At 34.3% G+C, this 15,882-nt stretch overlaps 1 protein-coding gene across 1 annotated transcript in view; it reads right to left on the bottom strand.

The window, feature by feature from the left end:
* Positions 1 to 1,130: 1,130 nt before the first annotated feature.
* LOC131936876 (uncharacterized) overlaps positions 1,131 to 15,882 on the bottom strand; it is a 29,840-nt gene continuing 15,088 nt past the window's right edge. Inside the window, exons 15-38 of the mRNA XM_059294014.1 lie at positions 12,380 to 12,525; positions 11,891 to 11,986; positions 11,020 to 11,134; positions 10,407 to 10,525; positions 9,949 to 9,981; positions 8,204 to 8,288; positions 7,498 to 7,640; positions 6,164 to 6,226; positions 5,575 to 5,631; positions 4,884 to 4,998; positions 4,040 to 4,158; positions 3,234 to 3,290; positions 2,809 to 2,933; positions 2,374 to 2,376; positions 2,278 to 2,280; positions 2,158 to 2,160; positions 2,062 to 2,064; positions 1,918 to 1,920; positions 1,822 to 1,824; positions 1,726 to 1,728; positions 1,630 to 1,632; positions 1,534 to 1,536; positions 1,418 to 1,420; positions 1,131 to 1,163 (exon numbers count right to left, since the gene is read on the bottom strand). Coding sequence (XP_059149997.1) covers positions 1,131 to 1,163; positions 1,418 to 1,420; positions 1,534 to 1,536; positions 1,630 to 1,632; positions 1,726 to 1,728; positions 1,822 to 1,824; positions 1,918 to 1,920; positions 2,062 to 2,064; positions 2,158 to 2,160; positions 2,278 to 2,280; positions 2,374 to 2,376; positions 2,809 to 2,933; positions 3,234 to 3,290; positions 4,040 to 4,158; positions 4,884 to 4,998; positions 5,575 to 5,631; positions 6,164 to 6,226; positions 7,498 to 7,640; positions 8,204 to 8,288; positions 9,949 to 9,981; positions 10,407 to 10,525; positions 11,020 to 11,134; positions 11,891 to 11,986; positions 12,380 to 12,525 — 1,336 coding nt within the window. The remainder of the gene's footprint in view (positions 1,164 to 1,417; positions 1,421 to 1,533; positions 1,537 to 1,629; positions 1,633 to 1,725; positions 1,729 to 1,821; positions 1,825 to 1,917; positions 1,921 to 2,061; positions 2,065 to 2,157; positions 2,161 to 2,277; positions 2,281 to 2,373; positions 2,377 to 2,808; positions 2,934 to 3,233; positions 3,291 to 4,039; positions 4,159 to 4,883; positions 4,999 to 5,574; positions 5,632 to 6,163; positions 6,227 to 7,497; positions 7,641 to 8,203; positions 8,289 to 9,948; positions 9,982 to 10,406; positions 10,526 to 11,019; positions 11,135 to 11,890; positions 11,987 to 12,379; positions 12,526 to 15,882) is intronic.

Here is a 15,882-nt window from a genome sequence, read left to right as displayed (position 1 = left end):
GATTTTATTCTTTTTTAAAAAGTTTAAGTATTTAAAATGAATTAAAAATATTGTCTATATCTATATCCCGAGTTGCCATCCCCTGTTGTTTCATATAAGAATATCAGAGAACGTTTAAAGGAGTAAATCCCGGTTAAAAACACATTAAGCTAAAGGGAAGTATATGTAACAACAACAAAATTCGACAAAATTTCAATTTGTAAACAAGCTTTCAAGATAAAGTAAGAAAAACGTTAAATTAAATGTACATTTTATATTAGATACATTTTATGAAAAAAACGGTGCATGTTTTACTTTTGATTATGTTTGTTAGTAATGTAAATAACAATTTGTACTAATATACACTGCAATTCAGATTTACTGCACTCTATGATACAAGTAGAACGTATTACTCTATGATACAAGTAGAACGTATTTACAAGGGAAAATACGAGTGAATCATATATTTTTACTAGGCTGATTCTATGTGTTAGTGTATTGTTATTCTGGATTATATGTGTAAATATTAATGTAATGCTATTGTTCATTTTGTGTTGATATTAATGTAATGTTGTTGTTTCTATGTGTAATTGTTAATATAATGTTATTGATTTTTCTATGTGTGATAATTCCTATAACGCTGTTTCTGATAAAGAATAGTTTGGGCAGCTAAGTACAAACTGTAGCGGAGTGCAGAGTGAGGTTGTTCTTTAGCCAACATTTATACCAACACAATAGGGATATTCAATTTATATGAAATAAATAACATAAAAATCATTGTTAAGAAATAAAAAATAGGAATGTACGTGAAATTTCAGAAAGTTATTATTTTAAAATTACTGATACATTAGCCTGAAGTTTCTTGCAAGCTTCACCAATGGATCTCCACTCCCGCCCCTTAGACTTAAAACCGGGCACCATTTAGGGAAATGGAATTGTTTATAGCAAGGTGGGGGGGGGGGCGAAGCTATGAATCTATGATCCCGCCTAAACAAAGTTATACAATTTGGAGAGTCTTTTGAAAACAATAGATTATTTAAATTGAGTTGTTTGAATTTGAGATACTACAACATAATGTATATATGGCTTGAAGTAATTTTATAACGGCCAGCCGAGGTGGATAATTGTGGATAGAATAGCCAGACCCACGATCATGGACATGGATATCCGTGCTGTCGCCGCTCCTGAAATAGTGGGGGACAATGTATATTTGTTATAATTATTGTCAGACACGAAAGAAATTGTAATAGAAAAGTTATTGTCAGACACGACAGAAATTATAATAGAATAATTATTGAGCAAGGATGTACTACACATCTCATGACTTAAATGCGGAGTTACAATTGATATTGGAAATCACATAATTCAATACTCAACCGGAACAAAATATAGAGTCGATGTCAACAAAACACACATTCTGTCAACAAAACACACTTACATTCTGCCAACAAAATACATCTACATTCTGTCAACAAATTATATCTACATTCTGTCAACAAAATACACTTACATTCTGTCAACAAATTAAACTTACATTCAACAAAATACACTTACATTCTGTCAACAAAATACACTTACATTCTGTCAACAAAATACACTTACATTCTGTCAACAAAATACACTTACATTCTGTCAACAAAATACACTTACATTCTGTCAACAAAATACACTTACATATTCTCAACAAATTACACTTACATTCTATCAACAAAATACACTTACATTCTGTCAACAAAATACACTTACATTCTGTCAACAAAATACACTTGCATTGTGTCAACAAAATACACTTACATTCTGTCAACAAAATACACTTACACTCTGTCAACAAAATACACTTACATTCTGTCAACAAAATACACTTACATATTCTCAACAAATTACACTTACATTCTATCAACAAAATACACTTACATTCTGTCAACAAAATACACTTACATTCTGTCAACAAAATACACTTGCATTGTGTCAACAAAATACACTTACATTCTGTCAACAAAATACACTTACACTCTGTCAACAAAATACACTTACATTCTGTCAACAAAATACACTTACATTCTGTCAACAAAATACACTTACATTCTGTCAAAAAAATACACTTACATTCTGTCAACAAAATACACTTACATTCTGTCAACAAAATACACTTACATTCTGTCAACAAAATACACTTACATTCTGTCAACAAAATACACTTACATTCTGTCAACAAAATACACTTACATTCTGTCAACAAAATACACTTACATTCTGTCAACAAAATACACTTACGTTATGCCAACAAAATACACTTACATTCTGTCAACAAAATACACTTACATATTCTCAACAAATTACACTTACATTCTGTCAACAAAATACACTTACATTCTGTCAACAAAATACACTTACATTCTGTCAAAAAAATACACTTACATTCTGTCAACAAAATACACTTACATTCTGTCAACAAAATACTTACCGTTCTTTTTGCCACTGGTCTGAGCGACGCTGTTACCTGGGATGCCACTGGTAGGACCTGTGGGTGGGGTTTGGTGGGGTGGGGAAGTTTTTAATAATCGTCTGTGATTGTGTACAATCGTCGGGGATTGTGTACAATCGTCGGGGATTGTGTGCAAGCGTCTGTGAATATGTACACTCGTCGGAGATTGTTAGCTGTCATATAGTACCAAACGACATGTGTCACAATGTGTCAGTCAACAAGAGTTATCACACAGTACCACAGGAAATGTGACAAATTGTGTCACAGTTAACAAGATTTATCACACAGTACCACAGGAAATGTGACAAATTGTGTCACAGTTAACAAGATTTATCACATAGTACCAAACGAAATATGACAAATAGTTTCACAATTTGACTCGGCTTATCACAGCAATCTATACCTTTTGTAACAGTGCCATTGCCAGTTGTGTCGTATGGAGGTGTCGAGGACTTGAGTAGACGATCATCTAGTAAAAAAGGTTTTTTTTTCTTTAGACAGTATAACAAACTGTCTTCACTAGCTCAACCAACTTAATGTCATGAAGAATTGTAGAAATGTTTACCACTGAATGATGTTTAACTCTACACATTTAAGTCACTATTCGTTCGGTTCAAATGTTAAAGGATTGATAGTGTTTTACCTACAACACCACCGCCATCACCTAAGATTAAAGGTGTCTTACCTACAACACCACCGCCATCAACAAAGATTAAAGGTGTCTTACCTACAACACCACCACCATCACCAAAGATTAAAGGTGTCTTACCTACAACACCACCGCCTTCGCCAATTCTATCACAATCCTTGGATCCCAGATTAACCACTGAAAATGGACAAAATGTCGTCGAAAAAAAATTATTTTGACGAAAAGTCGTGGTCGAAATGTTATTTTTTAAAATAGCTTACTAAAGACTTACAGCTTAATTAATTATCAAATATTTTTTAATTATGTAGTTTTATTTTTCAAAACAGTAGGTGGTCAGTATAAGTGGAATCAAGTTAACTTAGAGCGACTGAATTAAACAATGAACTCGGATATGGTAGGAAGCCTAATAGAAAGTAATGCCATCATTGGTACAAAGCTTCATGCATAAGGCTTGTAAATGGGGTTATGAAGAGTCTACCACTTCATTGGTACAAAGCTTCATGCATAAGGCTTGTGAATGAGGTTATGAAGAGTCTACCACTTCATTGGTACAAAGCTTCATGCATAAGGCTTGTGAATGGGGTTATGAAGAGTCTACCACTTCATTGGTACAAAGCTTCATGCATAAGGCTTGTGAATGGGGTTATGAAGAGTCTACCACTTCATTGGTACGAAGCGTCATGCATAAGGCTTGTGAATGGGGTTATGAAGAGTCTACCACTTCATTGGTACAAAGCTTCATGCATAAGGCTTGTGAATGGGGTTATGAAGAGTCTACCACTTCATTGGTACGAAGCGTCATGCATAAGGCTTGTGAATGGGGTTATGAAGAGTCTATCACTTAATTCGGATTAGGATTATGTTTTGCTTTCAAAGTTTTTCTAATGAATATCTCAAGTTCGACAGACTAAACAAAGAATTGTTACCCTCGGTACAGTCTCCGTGGAGAGAGACCAGGAACGCTTCCAGACTTTTCACCTCGTCAGAGCTCGCGTTACAGCTGCACAGTGCCAGACGTGAGCATTGGATCAGGTCCATGCTCGTGCTGGTGGGTGGGGCGGGGGGTGGGGAGGGAGGGAACAGGGGGAAGGGGGGTAAAGAAATGAAATATACGAAATGATGTCGTGTTTGAAAATATTGATCTCAAAAGCAAAGAAAATAATATGGATAGGATTGTGCATTTACAAAAAAAAATCCTCTATCTCTTCTAGCTTAATGACATGGAATACAGACACAACAAAGAAACGATAGAACGACTTAAACAAGTTGAATTCAGATGGACTAATTACACAGTAAACAAGTGGACTAATTGCCCATTAACTAAATGGCCTAATTACCCAGTAAACAGATGAATAATTATCCATAAAGTAAATGGCCTAATTATACAGTAAATAGTTGAGCTAATTACACAGTAAACAGATGGACTAATTTCACAGTTAACAGACTGCCTAATTACACGTTAATTAAATGGACTTATTACACAATATTTAACTGGACCAATTACACATTAATTAAATTTCCTTATTACAAAGTAAACAAACTGACTAATTACACATTAATAATTTGGACTAATTACAACTAAATTAAATTAATTAATTACACATTAATTAAATGGACTAATTGCCCATTAATTAAATAGACTAATTACCTGTTCATTAAATGGACTAATTAAGCATATTAAATGGACTAATTACACATTAATTAAATGGACTAATTAAACATTACTTAAATGGACGAATCAGACATTTTCTAACTTTCAAATCAACTTACAAGCAGAGCGGGACATATTCTTTCATGCCAAGGACGTTGACTCTATCGTTGTCGTATTTATCTGCGCAGTCCAGTACAGTTGGACATTTGCTTGACCACTGTTTTAATTGGGGGCCTGGAATTTTGTAATTAACTAATCATTTCATGTTATTAAAGACAATATTGAGCATTTGCTTGACCACTGTTTTAATTGGGGGCCTGGAATTTAGTAATTAACTAATCATTTCATGTTATTAAAGACAATGGTGGATGCTTGCTTAACCATTATTTTAATTGGGAGCCTGGAATTTAGTAATTAACTAATCATTTCATGCTAATAACGACAATATTGAGCATTTGCTTACCATTATTTTAATTGGGAGCCTGGAATTTAGTAATTAACTAATCATTTCATGCTAATAACGACAATATTGAGCATTTGCTTAACCATTATTTTAATTGGGAGCCTGGAATTTAGTAATTAACTAATCATTTCATGCTAATAACGACAATATTGAGCATTTGCTTAACCATTATTTTAATTGGGAGCCTGGAATTTAGTAATTAATTAGCCTTTTCGAGTCATAAACGGCAATATGTTTGGATTAGATTTAGCGTCAATAGTTGTATCAGTTCTGATTTCTTCAATTATCATCATAAAACTATAACCACAAGATAATATGTCCTCAATCTAGCTGATCCAAACACTAACTTGTTGAGAGGTTAGACTGGATAACTGGGCTTGGTATTGGCAAGGCTGTATATTTATCTGTGGATACAAGTGGATAACTCATAGATAAATAGTGTTGGGTTAACTTTGTCTACGGATACATATGTATAATTCATGGATGTATAACTCGCTTGAACCAAGGGTTTTGAACTGAATTTTTAGGATTTAAATTAGTTGATAGATATTTTATAAATAATATTTTAAAAAAAATGTTTAAACATTTATTGTTAAAACGTGTGAATGTCGTACGTTAGTTATAAATAGATTTCAGTTCAATTTCAAGAAATCGTAAACGAAAAACTGTTTCTAAAAATTCGTTTTAACCGCTTAGTTCTGTCAAAAAAAAAATACAAAAAAATATATCTTCTCTTGATTTTTCAGCTTAAATATATTTAATCGCTTGTCTAACAATTAATTAACTAATTGTGTTCTTTATTTTACAAAGGAGTGATTTTAAAGACAGGTCGACTTAGATGTATACAACAACTTACTAACACCGTATTAGAGAGTAAGATCTATACAACAACTTACTAACACCGTATTAGAGAGTAAGATCTATTCAACAACTTACCAAAACATTCAAACCCGTAAGTAAGGAACGCCATCGGTACTCTTAAAGCCAAATCGTTAATGACTGAAAATGAAATCATTAGGGTATCATTAGGGTAAGATTTAATTAAGATTTAATGGACCCGAGAGAGAATAGTCTCTAAAGTATTTGAGAGGCCAATACAATATTTTTAAAATCGTGTACGGTGTGATTACAATTAATATGGATATAAAATCCTGACTGTTTTTTGGGACTTTAAAAAAAGAGTAGATCTATTTGACGTTGTGGTATTTTTGGTAATTATACACAATTTTAAAAAAAAGGCAAAAGCAATTTGGTTAACGCGGGGTAATGGCGACATAAATAATGGCATTCGATAGACTAGCTTAAATTTTATTATACAAAATGTCAAAAAAAAATAATTGCAGAAGTAGGTCATGAAGTATTTATAAACTTGATCTGCAAAGTTTTGTAAACAAATAACTATCGATCACGGAGTTCCTGTACAGCCAATCAATGTTTGTATTACGAAAGTAAAACATCGGGTTATAACTTAGGCTTGGTGAAAATAAATAGAAACTCAACAAAAGATTTTCAAGTTCTCTGGATTTGCAGCTTTTGTAACATTGACTATAAAAATATTAAATTTCTGAAATATTTTTAGTCTTAAGTTTTTATTTTTTATTATGAAGTCAACTTATTAAAAACGAATTTTATCCATGTCAACAATATGATAGAATATAGAAGGATTCTCGTCTACTCGGTGTCCTCCATAAACATTCTTTTCACAGTTACGTACACAAGAAAACTAATTACATAGGTAGGTGAATGTATTAACGCTAGGCTGTTTTGTTAGGGTAATTATAAAGTTAATTAACTGTGTAGCCCAACTTTGGAAAATGTGTGGTAACTACTAATTGTGTGTGTGGTGGTTATGGTTGTGGATGTGTGGTATTGATTGATTGAGGGGTTGTTATTGATTGATTGTGGGGTGGTATTGATTGGTTGTGGGGATGGTATTAATTGATTGTGGGGATGGTATTAATTGATTGTGAGGGTAGTATTCATTGATTGTGGGGACGGTATTAATTGATTGTGGGGTAGAATTAATTGGTTGTGGGGATGGTATTAATTGGTTGTGGGATGGTATTATTTGGTTGTGGGGATGGTATTAATTGGTTGTGGGGATGGTATCGATTGATTGTGGGGATGGTATTAATTGGTTGTGGGGATGGTATTAATTGGTTGTGGGGATGGTATTAATTGGTTGTGGGGATGGTATTAATTGGTTGTGGGGATGGTATTAATTGGTTGTGGGGATGGTATCGATTTATTGTGTGGTTGTTTGCGAATACCTTGTGTGCACCTTGGTGACGTGTACAGGAAGTGCATTGTCCTGGCCACGTTGACGTAAGCTCTCTCGGCGCGTGCTGGATCATAGAGCAGCCCGCACGTGCATGTGACGTCATAGGCGCAGTTCAGGTAATTGGCCCACTCTCTGGGGAGATAATACTTTAGTGAGGTCAAGCAACCCACACCTACATGCAAACCTACACACAAATCTACACAACAATCCTATAAACAAACCTACACAAGAAACTGTTACATACAAATCTTCACAATAAACCTACACATACAAACTTACACAACAAATCTACACACAAACCTACACAATAAACCTACCAAAAAAACCTACACAAAAAACAGTCGCATACAAACTTACACAACAAATCTACACACAAAACTACGCAAACACACCTACACTTATACCTAAAAACCTACACATAAAACCGACACAAGAAACCTGCTTATACAACCTTACACAACAAACCTACACACAAACCTACACAACAAAACTACAAGCACAAACCTACCAGACCATTCCCACCTATTTAAAACCACCCACCATCATCGACACCTAATACCAGCAACCAACAACTTCTGTTTTCTTGTCGGCCTCTACAAAGTTGTACTTCGTGCTGTTATTTAACTCAGCCTACATACCGATTAAATAGTTAGTTGCAAATGTATCTGATTATCATAATTAATTGAAACTCTTACAAGCACTGCAGACTGTTGTCCTCGTATTTGGACATCCTGTCCAGACAAATGTCCGAGGTCCGGGCCTTCTGGCACCAGCTGGTTTCTGGGAATCAATTGAAAACAATTTCTATGAGAACCCAAATCACAAGAAACAATTGGAAACAATTTCTCTGAGAACCCAAATCACAAGAATCAATTGGAAACAATTTCTCTGAGAATCCAAATCACAAGAATCAATTGGAAACAATTTCTCTGAGAATCCAAATCACAAGAATCAATTGGAAACAATTTCTCTGAGAACCCAAATCACAAGAATCAATTGGAAACAATTTCTCTGAGAATCCAAATCACAAGAATCAATTGGAAACAATTTCTCTGAGAACCCAAATCACAAGAATCAATTGGAAACAATTTCTATGAGACCCAAATCACAAGAAACAACTGAAAACAATTTCTCTGAGAACCCAAATCACAAGAATCGATTGGAAACAATTTCTCTGAGAACCCAAATTACAAGAATCAAATGAAAACAATTTCTATGAGAACCCAAATCACAAGAATCAATTGGAAACAATTTCTATGAGAACCCAAATCACAAGAATCAAATGAAAACAATTTCTATTAGAAACTAAATCACAAGAATCAATTGGAAACAATTTCTCTTAGAACCCAAATCACAAGAATCAATTGGAAACAATTTCTATGAGAACCCAAATCACAAGAATCAAATGAAAACAATTTCTATGATAACCAAAATCACAAGAAACAATTGGAAACAATTTCTCTGAGAACCCAAATCACAAGAATCAATTGGAAACAATTTCTATGAGAACCCAAATCACAAGAATCAATTGGAAACAATTTCTCTGAGAACCCAAATCACAAGAATCAAATGAAAACAATTTCTATGAGAACCCAAATCACAAGAATCAATTGAAAACAATTTCTATGAGAACCCAAATCACAAGAATCAAATGAAAACAATTTCTATGAGAACCCAAATCACAAGAATCAAATGAAAACAATTTCTATAAGAACCCAAATTACAAGAAACAATTGAAAACAATTTCTCTGAGAACCCAAATCACAAGAATCAATTGAAAACAATTTCTCTGAGAAGCCAAATCACAAGAATCAATTGGAAACAATTTCTCTGAGAACCCAAATCACAAGAATCAATTGGAAACAATGTCTATGAAACCCAAATCACAAGAATCAATTGGAAACAATGTCTATGAGACCCAAATTACAAGAATCAATTGGAAACAATTTCTCTGAGAACCCAAATCACAAGAATCAAATAAAAACAATTTCTATCAGAACCCAAATCACAAGAATCAAATAAAAACAATTTCTATGAGAACCAAAATCACAAGAATCAATTGGAAACAATTTCTATGAGAACCCAAATCACAAGAATCAATTGGAAACAATTTCTATGAGAACCCAAATCACAAGAATCAATTGGAAACAATTTCTCTGAGAACCCAAATCACAAGAATCAATTGGAAACAATTTCTCTGAGAACCCAAATCTGAATCAACTTTACCCCTTTTATGGAAGTGAACTCTCCCAAAAACATCGCATTTTATTTTAGGGCTGGAATTTATAGTTAGAGCCATTTTCGGACCTGGGTTAGGGCAAGAGAATAAGGATAGAGTTGATAGAAAATTATGGTAGCTTTTAGCCAGCTATTAGTAGCAATAAATCTTCTTTTGAAAGAATTGATTTTTAAAATATGTGAAAATAAACAGCCCACCTACCGTCACAAGACGAAAAATTAGAATGGGCGGCGTCTGAAAATAATTAAATCATGTTCATTAACGTAAGATAACATTGGTTCTGATGGTAAATGTACTGTTATTATGGGGAAGGGATTAAGGAGAGCAGTGTTTCTTCCAGGCATCTCTTTGCCCCCCCCCCCCGAACGAATAAGAATTTATATAGAAAACATAATTTTACCGCTTTCCGCCCCGCTCCCATTGAATTTATTTGTCCCCCCCCCCCCCCCCCCGGAGAAAAAAGTCTGGAAGAATCACTGTTTGAGAGGTAACTAAAGGTAATTTTAGAGTTCATTTTAGAATGTACTCACATTTGAAGCAGTTATTTTAGAGTTTCTTTTAGAATGTACTCACATTTGGAGTAGTTATTTTAGAGTTTCTTTTAGAATGTACTCACATTTGAAGCAGTTATTTTAGAGTTTCTTATAGAATGTACTCACATTTGGAGCAGTTATAATTGTGAGCTGCTATGCTCATCTGTATTGTATGTTTTTCTGTTTCAGATTTACCACAGCCACAATAAGCCCTCTCTTCACATTTGAGTGTGTTCACTTGGTTCCTGGATAGACGTTATACACAGTACTCAATTTAAAGTGTACATAGTATATACTGTTATACAACTAGAAGTTATAAATTTCTAGAGGTTTTAAAATTATTTACATTAAGCAAAGAAGCGGTTAAAAACATTTTACTATATACTGAGGTATTTTGTTTGTGAGATAAGTAGTTCGAGCTTTATTCTAACATTACAATCATGTAGGACACAGTCCAGTAGGACACAGTCCATTAGGACACTGTCCAGTAGGACACAGTCCATTAGGACACTGTTCAGTAGGACACTATCCAGTAGGACACGTCCAGTAGGACACTGTCCAGTAGGACACTGACCAGTAGGACATAATCCAGTAGGACACAGTCCAGTAGGACACAGTCCATTAGGACACTGGCCAGTAGGATACAGTCCTGTAGGATACAATCCTGTAGGATACAGTCCTGTAGGACACGGTCCTGTAGGACACACCCTACTATAGGACACAGTCCTGTAAACCTTACCTGCAGACCCGCCTGGGGTCAGTGGTGTACAGAGACTCAGCATAGATGACGACATCCTGGTCATAGCACGGCCTGAGTGCTGGACACTCGCTGGACTTCTGCACCTTCACTGGCACTGGCGGCGGCATGGACAAACAGATTGAATGCAGCCAATATCTAATCTACTCACCTTAACTTACTCTAAACAATTAAACATTATTAAATAGCGCAGTGGCGTAGCGAGGTCGGGTGTCACCCGGTGCGGCACTTAATGGTGTCACCCCCCCCCCCCCCCCAGAGGCGTAGTGACCCTTCCCGGGGACAAACTTTCAAGTTTTCAATTTGCACCCCTCCCCTCAAACTTTCGATTTGCACACCCCCCTTTAAGTTTTCGGTTTTGCACCCCCCCCCCCACCCCCCCTCAAACTTTCGATTTGCACCCCACCCTCAAGTTTTTCTCTATATATTTTGCTATTTTTTGCCTTGGTGTCACCCCCCTAAATGGTGTCACCCGGTGCGGTCCGCACCCCCCGCGCCCCCCATCGCTACGCCCCTGAAATAGCGACCGCTACATTAAAGAAAGATCTGTTTACAAATAAATTGTGACAGCTACATTAAACAAAAATGTTTATGCATTTTGGGGATTCATAAATTCTCTGCATGAGTGGCGTCCAAGATTTGGCTGAGCTGTCTGTTTTAGAACTCCTCACATTTTGAGAAAATCAACTGTTGCGCCACAATGACGCCAATAAAGGTTATGCGAGGATTTATTGATTGACTTATTGACTGCAAATGCATTACCACATTATATTTATGACTGTAAAACCACTCCCTTCAATACACCGAACCAACATCTGTTGTCCAGTAAGAGAGAACATAGACCAGAACTCACCTTGTTGCCAGGCAACCACGAGTTTTTTCTTGGCCGCGTCTTCCGGTGTATCTCCAGGGCAGGGGAAGCCGGGCTGGATTTCAAAAGGCCCCGTTACTATGGTAACGGAATGATTCGATTAGAGATAACATTAACAAGTTAGTGTTTGTCTTTCAATTTATTATACAACTAAATATCATCTTATGAAATAGGTAATACAAACTATTACTATACCTATATACACGCATGAATGTTAAAAGTTAACTCAAATACGGAATGAAGGAAATAAACTGGTTTAAATTAAACAGGCATGGTTTCATATTTTAATATTTTCATCAAACAAATAATGACGTTTCAAGCCCACATCCAATCAGTATTATTATTACTAAAATGTTTAGTTGACTTAAAACTTGAAAAATCGCAAATACTCTACTACTGAGAACTTTGTAAATAAACACAAAAGTTTCAACCAGACGGGGTTTGAACCCACATCTATCAGCCTAGCCATACCTGCGGAACAACCAAAGGCGTCGTAGCTGAGGGCGTTGTCTGTGAGGACTTTGAAGGTATCCACAGCTGACGGGGCTGATCCATTCCTCGTTAATCCACATCCACAGCTGATCTGCCTCACGCACGCTGCTTTATCCAGTAAGTTTCTACACAATAAATATATATTTACACAATAAACATATATTTACACAATAAACATATATTTACACAATAAACATATATTTACACAATAAACATATATTTACACAATAAACATATATTTACACAATAAACATATATTTACACAATAAACATATATTTACACAATAAACATATAATTACACAATAAACATATATTTACACAATAAACATATATTTACACAATAAACATATATTTAATTTTTTATGCTTTCTGGATCTCCTTCGTTACTTAAATAGGCTAAAACGTGCTCTTTATTTAGGTTGAAACCAGTACCGGTGCCAGGCAAAACTTATTAAAACGCCCCATTCCACGCAAATTAATTTCTAAAACATTCTTATAAGAAAACTATTAATTTAAAGTAGCATATTAATTTATTATCAATTGCATACACGTTAAAAGGAGACATCAAAATCAAATTTTTACTTGCCTCCACCCCCCCCCCTCCCCACCCCAGGTAAAAAAAAAGTCTGGGAAAAAAAACATAGAAAAACAATAACAGTTCTTGTACTGTTGGCTCTCTGCAGACCTCCCAAGGTGAGTTCCAGAACGGAACGTACCTGTTTTAAGCTTGACTGTCTTTAGTTAGAATTGTAAAATGTCTATATTGTGCGATTATGAAACGATTTTTTTTTAAATAAAAGGTTATAAATGTTATAGATTCCAGTCTACAATTGTTATGTATGAATTCTTTAGGAGAGGTTGAAAAATATGAAAAATGTATTGCAATCTACAACGGCTACTGATGTATTTGTTTTTTTAACTTGATAATGATAAAAAAACCTAACAAACTATTTTGTTTAGCTTCTGCTCTTAATAATTTTTACAATAGCAAATAATAACTTAAATTTGTATTTATAAGTAAGCGGTCAACCAAAGGTGCAGGAATTTGAAATGAATGTTAAGTTAAGCAACAAATTATCTCCCATTTCGAAACCCAAAAACCAAAATTTCATTCAAGGGAAATAACTTTCACAAGAATAACTAAATTAACCTAGTGTAACTAAGACATGCTTGAAAAACACAATAAAACGCTTTAAATGTCATTAAGTAATAATTATAACAAATATTTTATATTATCTATGTAAACGTGTCAAAAGAATATATTTTACTCATTGACTACTTAACAGTAGACTTTATTTGAAAGTCGTGCATGGTAACTTTATAACATACTTCTAGTCAATTTACTGACATTCTATTATCGGCTAAGCTACGTACACTAAAAATATTACTTAATTTTGGATCCCCTAAAAAAAGGGACGCCTTTCAAAAAAATCAAATACGGGTAACTGTTTAAGATAATGCTTTAATTATTGATTAAATATTAAAAATAAATATAATTAGAAAAACAAACAAAAAAATACCAGCCTATATACTATTATAAATTAATACTTTAAGAGTGGTAATATTGATTCATAAAAAACTAAAGATTGTTCAACTATAGAATGCCTACGTTTTTACTTTCTCGTATATACGAAGTATAGAGAAAGTCTTGTAATAGTGAAAAAAAAATCGAGATTTTTACAAATCTCGACGTTTTACACCTCACTGATACGGAAAAACATAATTTTTCAATCTTGTCCGTATGTCTGTGTGTGTGTGTGTGTCCGTGTGTAAACACGATAACTTGAGTACCGTTACAGCTAGGTTGATGAAATTTTATATATAAGTATTTTATCAAAATCGTAGATCCGTATCAACTTTTGAGCGATTTCCAATAACCAGAAGTGGTACTTTTCCTACTTTGAATTTTTCAAAAGCCTATAATTTGAGTACTATTTCAGATAGATAAATGAAATTTCACATGTAAGTAAACGATCTAATTCTCTACCTTCTGTTGAATTTTGAGTAATTTCCGTTGACCAGAAGTAGTAATTTACGCTACTTCCGATTTCTCAAAAAACTAATGTAAATTTTAAAAGTACTAATAATATTGCGCACTATTATGCACTTTTTTATTTGGCGTTCACTTGGTGTGCAATTAATTTGTCTACGAGATTGTATTCTATTTTTAAAACTTTAACTATTTAAAATGGATTAAAAATCATGTCTATAGCACGAGTTCCCATCCCCTGTTATTTTATATAAAAATATTCGAGAAAGTTTAGGGGAGATCACTCCCGGTTTATTTTGTAGTGTGTTCCGTCCTGAATTGCAATAATCTAACTTACGATAAACTCGAATACTCGATATACTCTACTACATTCACAACACATATCTAACTTCGATACCTAAACATAACTAAATACGATTCTCCAGAATTACGACACCACTTCGCTTAACTTCACCAAGCTCTACAAACGATACTCCCAATCGATAACGATTTAACTGGACCTACTACTACACGTTAACAGCCAACACACTTAGATACCTTAATACCACAAGACTCGATAGTCCCGAACTCCAGAACTACGATACCTAATCACCTACATTCTCATTTCTCTACTACCAATCAGATTGTACTAGATCTTCAACTACACAACTAAAGTAAAAAAAATTCGATACTTTGAACGCCTCGTCATTACAAAACTCTATTCACCAGAACAGATTTCTAATTCAAAGTCAGAGAAAACGAGACTTACAAGCCCTATAAAAACCAAAATTGTACGTGTTTTGGAACGACCCGTCATGTGCTGGATGCAATCACTAAATCAACATTAAAATTAGATAACCGTTTGAAATGTTCGAAATTTAAATTACGAATATATTTAATCGTTTTCTACATCAATTATGTGACACGAAACTAAAAAGGCAAAGTTACTGGTAAAAAGCGACCCGACCTTTCCAAATTAGGGAGGTTGGGATGCTTTTTCACCATCGCGAATAAATATAGGCCTATATAGACCTACTTTTGGGGTGGGGGGCGCAAAAATTCAGAGTTTGTCCTGGGCGCCGAAATAGATCGCTACTCCTTTGTATATTACCATCTATAGTTTATAAAAGATAATCAAAGTTATTAATTATTAGGTACTTTTTGATAATAGCTATTAAACCTTTTTGCGCCCCCCCTAGGTATGGCGCACAAGGCGACCGCCTAATTCACCTTATATGTAGCGCCGGCCCTGGTTGAAACCAGTTTTAAAAAATTCTTTTTCCTAATATAAATTGTCTTTACACAATATAAATTTTATGCCCTGGTTCATATGGTCTTGTGTCAGTTAATATTACAATTTTCAATATTTGTGACATATTTAAAAATGGTACCGAAACTGATGACTCTTTCAAATAACTCAAAATTGAAACTTGTTAATACATTAATATAAAAATTAAGCTATATTTCCAAACCAACGTCTACCTACAATTATTATTTTCAAAATGGACGACT

The sequence above is a fragment of the Physella acuta genome, unplaced genomic scaffold (assembly GCF_028476545.2).
Source record: "Physella acuta isolate Inbredline_101_S28 unplaced genomic scaffold, ASM2847654v3 ptg000006l, whole genome shotgun sequence".
NCBI lineage: Eukaryota > Metazoa > Mollusca > Gastropoda > Physidae > Physella > Physella acuta.
This window is presented reverse-complemented; position numbering and strand designations above follow the sequence as displayed.